General features: G+C 36.1%; 1 protein-coding gene across 1 annotated transcript; it reads right to left on the reverse strand.

The window, feature by feature from the left end:
- Window positions 1–3,116: 3,116 nt before the first annotated feature.
- On the reverse strand, window positions 3,117–11,049 carry LOC140155186 (archaemetzincin-2-like). Its single transcript, XM_072177922.1, has 4 exons — window positions 10,961–11,049; window positions 7,743–7,917; window positions 6,473–7,191; window positions 3,117–5,323 (listed from the first exon to the last, which is right to left on the reverse strand). Exons 2-4 carry the CDS (start codon window positions 7,900–7,902, stop codon window positions 5,030–5,032), a joined length of 1,173 nt encoding a protein of 390 aa, XP_072034023.1. The 5' UTR covers window positions 7,903–7,917; window positions 10,961–11,049; the 3' UTR covers window positions 3,117–5,029.
- Window positions 11,050–12,513: the final 1,464 nt, after the last annotated feature.

Raw genomic sequence — 12,513 nt, forward strand, 5'->3', positions numbered from 1 at the left:
TGTACAGCCAGACAAAATTAGACTGCAGCAATAGGAAACTTTCATCTGTTCCACCACTGAAATATGCCCACATCAAGAGTTTAAATTTGAGTTTTAATGAACTTGAAACTGTGAATGGGAGTAGTTTTATTCATCTTGATCAACTTGAAGAGTTAAATTTGAGCCACAACTCTGTGAGTAACATTAGTTTTGATGCCAATTTGTCTCTACGAGTGTTGGACTTGAGCAACAACAAGATACTCAATATCAGCAATGATTCATTTATGGGGCTGAAGAAGCTGGCATCTCTTGATCTATGCTACAATAAGATTCACAGTATCAGTAATGATACATTTATGGGACTGAACAAGCTGGAAACTCTTGATCTAAGCTCTCAACAAAGCACAAACCTACACACCATTCATGGAAACTCGTTTTGTTCAACCCAGTCATTAAAAAAGTTAAATATTGCTTTCACTGGTTTATCCAGTCTACCACCATCAGCATTTGATGGGTTATATGAGTTGCAAGAGCTTAATATATCCCGGAATCCAATAGGATCTTTACCTAACTATGTTTTCTGTGGTCTGACCAATCTATCACACTTGGATATAAGTAATAATAGCATAAACGGTTCACTCCCAGCTGTTCTCTTTCAAGATCTCATCAGTCTGGAACATTTAGATCTATCCTGGAATGGAATATCTGGCTTACCCGAGACATTGTTTGAGAATCTTGTGCATCTAACATATTTGGGTATTTTTTCCAACCAGCTAACCTCTATACCATGTAAAGCAATAGAAGGCCTACAAATGTTAAGAACACTAGACATGCATGGTAATAAATTTGAGTATGTACCTTGTTCTTTGGCAAATATGACTAGTCTAAAGGAGTTGCATGCATCTCATAATCGGGATCATCAGGGAGATACTGAGTATTGGAATGAATCTAAATGGTCAGAACTAATCACGCGATTACCAACGTCACTATTTACCTTATACCTGAAAGTATTACCTTGCAGTATATTTCGGCCTGTGATGGCCGGATCATATTTGAACTCATCTTTGTCATCATTGGAAATTTCCTATTGCTGCAATTCTTATATTTCATGTCCGTCAATTGAAGATGATGCATTTAGTATGTTTCCACACCTACGAAATTTGAGTTTTTATAACTCCTGTTCATTTAGCCTCACTTCCCCAACGCTATCCACATATGCCTTTCGCCATTTATCCCACCTTGAATCACTGGATCTCAGCAGAAATTGTCTTTATGATATTCCTTATGAACTGAAAGTGCTTGCAGACTCTCTAAAACACTTGAAATTGAGCCACAATAACATACATTATATAAATGACCGTTCTATCCCATATTTACATTTATTGGAATCTCTGGATGTATCTTATAATCCAATCAGAAATTTCAATCTTTTGTTTTTCGACAAATTGGTTGATGTGTGTTTAAATGGTATTGATGGGCATTATATTAGTATGTTTGAAATCAATACAGCACTCAGATCAATGGATATTTCACCTGACTCAAATACTCGAATTGACATTCACTATAATATTGACATGCCATATTGTACCAGAGCGACTACAATAGAGGAAATTAGCTTCAATAGACTTAACTTTGTCAATTACATCTATATACCATTTGAATGGGGCAACTGTTCACATCTCAAGTCACTTTCCATATCGGACTCAAAGGGAAATATTTTCGGTAAACCAAAAATGGTAAATTTTCCTTGCCTAGAAAACCTGACATTAACAAAATGCGAGTTGTCATCAATTGACCAATTCCTCCTTGAAAGTCGTAGCCTGCAATATTTAGATCTAAGTAGCAATGACATTCAAGATATTAATGGAAATAACTTTTCGTCACTGGTAAACCTCAACCACATGGATCTCAGTAATAATAAAATAGGTAATTTACCTAACCATACATTTCATCATATGGCGAATCTGCTCTACCTTAATTTGGCTTGTAACAAACTTGTCAATTTGAATGGGTTGAAAGATCTCCGTAGTCTACAAACACTTATTGTATCTGACAATAAATTTTTTATACTACCTGCCTTCTTGATGAAAACACCGTACAAGTTGCAGCATCTTGAATTTGGGAACATCTCATTTTCTTGTACATGTGACATAAAACCCCTGCAAGACTGGATACTTATAGATGAGAAAACATTCATAGGTCCGCAACCTCAATACCTGTGTAGCTCTCCTCCTAGCCATTATAGACTTGGTATCACACAATTTAGTTTAGACTGCAGTCTGCATTTCGTATACTACATTCTTATCAGTATTGGATCTGCTGTCATTGTTATGGGTGTAATAATTGCTACCATTTATAAGAAATATCGATGGCACATACGTTACAAATTCTGGGTTTGGTTTTATCAGAGAAGATATCAACGATACATAGACAATGATGATGATGCGGACATTATGGATAGCGATGATGAGGATGATGTTGATAACAGATATGAAGCACCAATCATGCGCCGTCAATATCACGCATATGTTGCCTACCACAGGGAGAGTCAAGCATGGGTAGATGATCAACTCATTCGAAACATTGAGGATGGACAAGAACAGTTCCGTCTTTGTCTGAAAGAAAGAGGTGACATTCCAGCTGGGCATTATATTCTCAATGCCATAGGCCATGGTATTTATCACAGCCGTAAAACTATTATAGTTTTATCAGAAAATTTTATGGATGATGGATGGTGTAATTATCAGCTACAGATTGCACAAATGCGATTGGTAAAGGACAATAAAGATGTCATTATTCTGGTACAAATTGGAGAAATTCCTGATGACAAAAAGTCATTTTTGCTTCGCCAGATTTTGCTCAACAAGGAAGTGTTGATGTGGACTGAAAATCCGATTGGACAAGAGTTGTTTTGGAATAAATTAAGGATGGAACTACGTAAACCAGCACGGTTTGATCGTAGGTTTGAAAATGTTTGAAACCAGAAATCATATTTTAATGAACGGTTAATATCAGTGATGTATTATGTTGACTGTAAACTTGTACTTTAAACAGGTGTATATATTTAAGAAGCAATTTGTCATATTTATTATTATTGCAGACATTTATTACCTTAGCTAAAAAAGAACAAATCGCTGTACAAGCTTAAGTACTGGTTTAATTAAGATTACATAATTATTATGTAGTATTATGATATAAAATATGGAACTTTATGTTCTAGCTCTAGAATTAAGGCCAAAAAGTTCCAAAACAATAATAGAGAGTGTCCGAGCTGACTACATGTACAAGAGTGTTTGCATGGAATTTTTTAAAGCCCAGTTCTAAGAAAAGGTCATTCTGCAACATTCACCTTATTATAGCCACAGGGATTTTTCATCTGGGGAATTTCCCCAATATATCAATAAATCTTGACTGAATTGTTTAGAGATTCAACCATGTTTCATTGTTGTTCATCACCGATTAACAACGATGCGTCCACGTCGTCTGTGTGGTTTACTTCGTGAGGGCAGCTGAGGTAAACCATGCAGACGCACCGAACGCGAGTTGGTAATCGGTGATGAACAATGGTGAAACATGATTGAATCCCTTTCAACAACAAAAACAATCTAAAGATCGTCTAATTCACATGATTCCTTCATTCGGAATGTCCATTTGTCATTGCCACTCAACCTTACAAGAAGATTGGTGATTTCTCTGTTGATATCAGTAATAAAACTAAAGAATAAAGTGGTAATGTTTATTAGTATAGCTGCTACTTCCAACATACGACAGGCATGGTGCATTTTACATGCTAGAGTCGATTAACAACGCTTTAAGCCTTGGCTCCTGTACAAAGGTTTAGGAAGAGTTGTTGAATATTGAATCAACTTGATTACCTGAGAGGGATTCCCGTCTTTCAATTAATTACTCAGGGCACATCACATTAGCCATACATCTTACATTGAAGTCAACCATAAAAACAATTTGTTTCCCAGTTGTGAATTATTGCTCTAGGGGTTTCGATATTGATATTCAATATAAATGTGTATAATAATACCCCATAGAATAATACATACTTTTGGTTCTGGTGGACAATACATACTTTCGATATATAGTATGTGTGTCGTGCAATGTGTGAGAAATAATAGGAACTTGAAATATGTAAAATTTGAGCTGGGTTGCCAAATGAGTAGAAAGTGAAAATATTTATGAAAAGTTACAGAATTTTCGTTTGAGTGATATAAAATAAATATCAACATCTTTAATTTGTTTGTGGAATGGAACAATCAATTTTTCACCTCGTGAATATATTTTGGCCATCACACTCATAGACAGTTATATTGATGGGTCCACTTTCAAATTCTCACCGGCACACCCCTACCAAAACCAAAGTTGAGTACCCCCCGCCCCCAGGTCTCCTCAGCCATCAGTTTGATTCTGCTCCCTCTAATATAAACAGTCTGCTAATTGTAACGTATAATACCATTTCTGATTAGCTAATGGCATCTGTCTTAAACGAATAGATCCAGGAACTTTTCATGTTTGGCTCCACATGATTATGCTCGCAACTCGGGAATATTTAGTAGCCGATTAACTGCATTAACCTATCGAAAGCTTTGTTACAATTTATGCTTGATTATGTGCTTCGACGTCGACACATTGTATGAAAATGTTTAGCTAATGAAAAAGGGGTTGCTGACTGTTTGTGTAGAGTGAGCACAATTAAACTGGTGGCGGAGGAGTTAAATTTACATATTCTATTCTACCATCCACCCAATATACCCTTGATTTAAAAGATTTAAAATTAGGCCTAAAAAAATTGTTTGATTGGCGTAACCTGACCCTAGACTTTTTTTCTTATATTTTTACAAATAATATAAATATTTTTTAAATAAGAAAAAATTGAGATAAATTGTTTTTAAAGTTCCAATTTACGCAATTTACAGCTTAAAATGTGTTTTAAAAAAATGCCGACCGACCTACCCTAATTTATTTTACGTTACGCCAATCAAACAAATTTTTTAGGCCTTACACTGTATCCCTGTACATGTACCCCTCACTGTGAGTCAAATCATCTGTGCGCTGGGTCAGACAAAGATGTAACACACCTCTTCAGCCACTCAACTGACTGATTTAATTGTGGCGAAGGATAACTATTCTGTACCGCAGTACATAATTCTAGCAAGTCACTGTAGCGTTTTCTGATGTCAAAACCAAGGAATTTTTGCAGTTTCCTGAGGCACACAGGACACAGAAATAATGGTTGATCTAGTGCTGCCTTCACAGATTTACTCTCATTCATGGCACAGCTGAAAAACATGCAGTGTTTGATGCCAAACAGGTGGGTTGTCTCATGGCTTGCAACCTAGAGGGAGAAAGAAATAACATGATGTATTACTGTAAATACTAAGACCATGCAAACTAACTAATTAACACTAATATAGGGTTTAAAAGTTACTTACCTGGTCTGAAAGTTAACTGGTCCTTTTTATTTTTTATTTCAAGGAAATTATGCAAATATGGCTTTTTTCAGAAAGAACCCTTTCTAAATGACCTCTGTACCAAAGTAGACAAATCCAAAGCAGGGGGTGATTTCCCTTTAAAATGGCATTTATTTTTTAAAATGTGGGCAAAATTTATTGCATAAATACATTTTAAAGGCCCATTCAGTGATTTGTTCATCCGGATGATCGTAAAAATTATCAAAATTCAGCTTTTGGTACCTTTGTTATTGTAATAGATGTGCTAACATAGCCTGCAAGTGGTTCAGCTGAAAGCCGTGTATTTAAGACATTTTACACGAATCTGTAATTTAGATACTGACAGTATCTAAATTAGCTACATGTATTTGAATGGGGCTTCATCAGTACTGCTGTTTTCTTTGTTTTTCGCCAAATTTGTCATTTCAAAAATACCAAATGACAATTTGAATGACTTATCCTTCACTTTGAAGCAATTTATAAACAATTTCAATTTTTGTACACTTGCGCTGGGATCACTGAATAACGAGTCTGACAAATTGATAAAAGGTAGCTGGTCTACAAAACTCAAATACCCGACAGGCAGCGGCATATTTTCAGGATGCATTTTTGTGGTGAAATAATGTTATATATTTATGATATTTGCAATAACACTGGGTTAAGAATCAAAAGCTCAACTGAAAGTTAGTCTATATGGTCCACTGGAATACAAGGACCTAGCACCATAGCATACAATTTGTGACATACATCGAATACCACATCACATCACCCCGAAACCAAAAGTATACAATAATAACATCACACATGTGACCTATCATATGTAATTAATGGGGAAATGTTACCTGGTTTACTCTTCATTGGTATGAGCCTGAGGGCACACCATGTACACACAATGTGTTATGTTGTACAAACAAAAGTATTTTAGCCTATCTCTAGAATATTGTAAATCAAGACAAAATGATATTGTGTTGTATATAATTATAATGTATAGGCCTATATGGTATGTAAATGGCCCTACATGTACATGTACTTACCCTCAAGAGTTGCCATAACAGAGCACCATCCATCATCAATTCAACTTCATCACCCTCCTTGAAGGTCATGGGTTCGTATCTTCCAAACCCTAACACCGCACACTTGCTGCCTGAAGAAGCCTCGCCTAATACAAAATTCAATTCTTCTTTCGGATACAAGTCGGTCCAAGTTAACCCTAGTATGTAATGTCTGTATGGAACTTTGGTTGATTTGTGCAGATTACAATAAAGGTCTCTGACAAGGAATTGCTTCTTGCCTGTGACCTTATGAAAACGACTGGTTATCACATCATTCATATGAATGTTGATGTCGAACAGATCCTCATGAATCACTGTTAACCCAGGGAAGAATACTTCCAAAAATTTCACTAGAAATTGCAGAAAGTTCATTCCATTGATATCAAAATCATCAAGAGTTGGTATGTCGTATGTTTCTAGAGGGAAAAAGTGAAGTGTCTTAGGAATGTCTGTAATGTGGGTCTTGCAAATGAACGATTCGCTCAATTCAATCATGGCCTTCCACATACGATATGTCTGTCTGTCCCTCATACCAACTGGGGCAGAGGATATGGGGGAGAATAAGTGAGCATTATCAGGTGCAATTTCTAAGGTGTTTTGGACATCGGGTGTACTGGAATCTCTTGTGTTTTCCTGATCAGGAGAGAGAGCTATGTCCAATGCATCTGACTGATTGGTGGTGTCGTTGTCCTTTATGGCTCCTGCAAAGGAAAAGGGCAAAAAGGTGGGCTTAATATTTATGTACATACCAAATATTTGCCCCGGCAGTTTGTGCGCATCCTATTTTCTATGCTTTTAAAACTTGCGCCAAATCATATCAAGGGTAAAGAATGCTAATTGATATGTAGACCGGTCCCTTGCCTTTGGTTTTACATTGCTGTCACATCATACACCACACCTTAGTATTGACCATGCTTTTTAAAATGAAATTTGAAGAGTGTAGACAACCCCACTTGAATTACATTCTACATCTTGTATGTACTTAAATGTTCGCAAATATGAAAAATTCATATAATAATGAAACTTAGTTGACCACCCCATCATCATGAATTCATACAATAATGGAACTTAGTTAACCACCCCATCATCACATATTTATTTGCCTATATTTGCTCAAAGTCAAAGAGTCTAATTTCAGCATAAAGGTTTCAGCATTTGGTCTAGAGATGTTATTTATTATTAAGTACACAATTTTACTGACAGCTTCTTGTAACACCTTTGCCATTGTAATTCAATCAATATCATGTCATACCATTTTTCTTTTTCTTGTGGTGTTCTATTAATTGACACTGAGATGCTTCTTTCTGCAGCCATTGCTGTAAATCCTCATCTAATTTGTCCACATTGCCTAGAAGGTATTTTGCTTTCCTCTCTGCAAGCTTCTCCGGTGAGGTCACACAACAAGAAAACATGGTTACAATATCGACCTGAAAGAAGAATAAAAATAAATCAATAATTAATTAAAAAAATTAGGGCGAGTATAACTTACATTGTTGACAATCGGCAAATCTCAAGGCCAGACGTCGACAATAATTTGCCATAAAATGAGTTTTATATCGCAAATTTTAAAAAAATCAAAATTATTTGATATCATCAGGACATTCCTCGCATTCCGAATGCAATTCTATGTCTGATGTGCACCACAAAATATGCAAACGTTGGTATCTGATCCCTTAACCAATCATGAAATACAATATTAATCTCGATGATTTATGGAATCGATGCATACCAAAAACACTTGAATAGATATCATAGTTAGTAAGTTATTAAGCTTTCTTCCCGGTCTTATTGCTACGCCGACCAAAAGGTTGGGGGAATTGATATTCTACAAATACCAACTGTAAGCGATGAGTTCATTTGAATGAGACAGATTTGACCTGTGCAGTGTGCAAGCTTTGAGAGAATGAACTGTCAACACTCTCAATGCACAGAACGTAGGCCTATACTGTTTTTGTTATCAGAAAAACTCTGAATCATCCGCACCTCGTTCCTGGTCAAGCTGTGCAGCAACATGTGACCTAGTTCTTTTTACATGATAATCAGACAGAGAAGACGAACACTGTGATGAAGTAATTTTCTGAACGGTACAGTCCGAATAATCAGTCCTAGAACAAAATATTCATTTACTGTATGATCGTGTTCTGGGTCTGAACTGTTCAAATTTGATGGCAAACTGAACAATAGAAGCACATGGTCCTACTTCATACCTTTTTAAATCCCTATTCATGTTGCGTGAATCACGCTATTATATTGTGGACCCATTGGATTAAGCACTTCCTTTCTCTTGACCCAAAGGCTGACAGTAAAGTTGACAAATCGTTCAAACCCAAGGGAACGTCCATTATATTATTAATCTCTTTATGGGAAGTCACCACTTGACTTCGATTATTCCATGGTATCAAAATGAATCATGATATTATGATTTCAAAATAAATAAAAATTATAGGAATTTATAATATATTAGTAGGCCTACTAGAGATTTATCATGCAAAATATTAAAGTAACAAATAAAGTTGTCATTTAAATAAATGACAAAATTAAAATCATGCTAGCCTACAGTACCTAAATAAATTTATATTAATTCATGAATGATAAATAAATGAAAGTTACCTGAAGAAATTTAAAGAAAAATAATAATATAAACAAATAATATATAGCTGTACAAATAAACGTAAATAAATAATAATAAAAGTCCTATAAAAAGAAAAGGATTTAAAGAAAAAATGTAAAATGAATTCAGTGTAGGCCTACTTTTTAATTGTATTTTTACAAATTTAAAAATAAAATAATGATAATAATAATAATAGGCCTAGTAAAAATAATAACAATAAATAATAATAATAATAGAATAATAATTAATATTATTAAAATAATAATATTTTTTAATATTAATAAATGAAAATAATAATAATGGATTAAAGGAGGATTTCGTGATCCTAGCATCCTCTTTTTATGACATTTTTCAGTAGATATCCACGAAAAAAGCTTATTTCCAAAATGTCAGTTGATTCTGATTTTACGTTTGCGAGTTATGCATGATTATGTGTATTACACTGCTCCATAGACAATGTGTTGTAATTTCGTTCTGGTGCACCAGAACGAAATTCAAATTTGGCGATATTTTTGCTAAACGAATGAATCTGCAAGAAATATTTGGTACATAAACATTATGTAACCAGAGGTAAAAATCTCAACTTTTTTTGGGAAAAGTGGGGGGATGAGGCTGTGGATCACGAAATGCCCCTTTAAATAAAAAAATAATATAGTGATGATAAATACACAATGATAAATAAGAGTTATATTATAACTAAATATTAATTGAGTGACAGCCAATCGATCAAAACCCATCATAAACATCCAGTCATCCATTGCCAAGATGGCTTAAGAGGATTAGGGGCAGGGTCTTAGCTAAAAATTGAGGGTTGCCCGTCATTTGAATAAAATTGCCTGTCCTAATTTGACCTTTAAAACATTTACCAGACATCTATAGCCCATTGGGGCTTCAAAGAGTTCAAATATGTGCTGATATGGCCTTGTTCTACAAATTGGGTCTACTAAAAAGGTCAATTAGCTTCTTAAAACATACAATTTATAATATAGCATCTGTCAAAGGCATTAATTTTGCCCGTCCCAGGAGCAAACTGGCCGTCTAAAATGACGGCCAGACGGGTGGCTAGCTAAGACCCTGATTAGGGGTATAATAACAAAGAACTAGACAGGACGTTCCCTTGGGTTTGAACGGTTTGTGTAAAATTGTTAACTTGATTGTTGGGAGTGGCCTTCTTTTCCTTGTTCTTTGTCTTCAAATCTGTTTCTCACTTCTCTTTCCATACATGCCAGCATGCTTATAAGCTTTTTAGCCTGGCTTGAGCATTTTTGTTTGAGCCTGGTCCCATCACGACCCAAGCGTGTCTCCATACGGAGCGACCGTTTAAACAAACAAACAAACAATCCTTCTGATACTTGAGACGAGTGTATGGACAACCGGAACAGTTTTGACAATGACAGGTCTTTGCGGGGGTCTTTGCTTTTGTACACTCACTGTAGACTGCGGAACTCAGTCCTCAATGATAGTCAGTCATTTATCTTTTGGTCATTATATGACTATCATTTGAGGACTGAGTTGTTATAATATATCTTCCGAGGTGCAATTTCAGACAATAGCTGGGGATTAGTGGGGCAGAGGTTATCTATTGAATCCTTTCATGACCACTGAAGCATAGTCAAGTCTGCCAAGGACACTCGGCACAAATTGAAAGACCATCACAAAAGAATGCATGCATGTCAGGTCACATCGACACCAATTTGGTGTTTGTTATGACACAAATTTTGTGTCTGTTAATATGCACCTCGAAATATGTACCTTTAAAGTCTGTATCTACACTCACTGTTTGTCAAAATTGTCATCCTCGCCGAATAGGAAAGTAACAGCATTAGGACGGCTATTTTATTTATTTAGTAAGCACTCACCTTATGATAAAGGGTGGGTTGATAAATGCAAGATTCTGGTACTTTAAAAATAACACCATAAATGATTTCTGTTCCATTTCTAAAATAATTTTACATACTAAAAATTGACATTATTGAGCATGCGTAGAAATAGCACGTAGCCAATTAAACAAAAACAAAAAATTCACGCAAGGTGGCGCCAAACTTATTTTTGCGATGGCCAGGGGAGGTGGTGCCACAAAAAGTGCTGTCACGCCCTTTTTTGTTGCCAAGCATGTCACGGTTCAAAGTTTTGGTGTTTATATAAGGGGGTGGGGTTTGAATGGTGATCTCCTATTCTGATAATGAACCATCAATTGTTGTTGGGCCTCCTCAAGGCTCGCCACCTCCTAGTCCTCTTCAGCCGGCGCTCCACTGTTAGTCAGCATCCCCTGCCGGCTCCGAGTCCTCCTCTTCTTCCTCCTCCTTAGGCTCCTCCTCCTCATCCTCCTCCTGCTACTAATGCTGCATTTCCAATGAATGATGATGTTGAATTGACGATGATCATCAACTTCAACATCCAATGTTAAAGGCCTACAGTTTGCTGAATTTTATTTTTAGCGATGTTGGGCCTACCCAGAGTGTGACATACCGGTACATTTGGTCACTCGATAGGCCTCAGTAGGCCTTTCATTATCATCATCATGATCCATCATCAGCCTTCTCCTGACCGTCGACTTTATTTTCTCCTGTTGCGGCCCGAAAGCACAAAAGGTTGGTTCGGGGCCTATAATGCACTATAGGCTATTCAATTGTGGGGGAGCCTGTGAGGTGGGGTGGCATTTGATTTTAGGTGGGTTTTTTTTGGGAGGGGGGGAGGTTTGCATCAGTGTGTGAACCAATATCCGCCGGCACTCAAATGGTTTAAAATCCTCACCAACACCCCCGATTGTTGACAATTTGCACCGTTAGTTTATTCCATCATCAAGACCACTTCTCACTCACTAACATACCCCACGATATAGCATACATATAGGCCTACAACTTAAGCCCCACAGAAATCATGAGCCCCCCCCCCCCCAAGTTCACTTTCTCCCTGTTCATAGCTCAAAAACATTTTTTTAAACCTATCTGCATGAAATCAAGTTGGTGCACCTTGCTTTTTTTTCTTTCCTGTTTTAAAAAACGTTTTCACGATCTATAACCCGCGACATTTTTTATGCTATATATTTAACGTTTTTACCAAAACCTCAAATAGGCCTTGTTATAGTGAGTTTTTATACAAAACGTTTTAAAAACGTTTTCGTTTCATGATCGATCTTTATTATGTTTTCAAAACGTTTTTACCAAAACCAAAACCAATAAGCATTGTTATGCCTATAGTGTGTTTTTATATACAAATCATTTCATGATCTTTATAACCTGACATTTTTATGTTATTAAAACGTTTTTACCAAAACCAAAGTAGGCCTAGTAACCTATTTAAAACGTTTTAAAAATATTTTTGTTTGCTGGGTATAGCGCTACTTTGCACTTTCAGATAATATCAACATTCAGTGACTTTTGCATAAGTTTGTAGGCCTACTGAACATACC

Source organism: Amphiura filiformis, chromosome 6 (genome assembly GCF_039555335.1).
Source record: "Amphiura filiformis chromosome 6, Afil_fr2py, whole genome shotgun sequence".
Classification (NCBI taxonomy): Eukaryota; Metazoa; Echinodermata; class Ophiuroidea; order Amphilepidida; family Amphiuridae; genus Amphiura; species Amphiura filiformis.

Bases quoted from the DNA above. Each gene is read 5' to 3' on its own strand.
- LOC140155186 (XM_072177922.1), bottom strand. From the start codon at position 7,902: ATGTTTTCTTGTTGTGTGACCTCACCGGAGAAGCTTGCAGAGAGGAAA. The intron at 7,192-7,742 runs GTATGACATGAT...TTTCCTTTGCAG, and splicing joins CCACAAGAAAAAGAAAAATG to GAGCCATAAAGGACAACGAC. The intron at 5,324-6,472 runs GTAAGTACATGT...TTCTCCCTCTAG, and splicing joins TGTTATGGCAACTCTTGAGG to GTTGCAAGCCATGAGACAAC.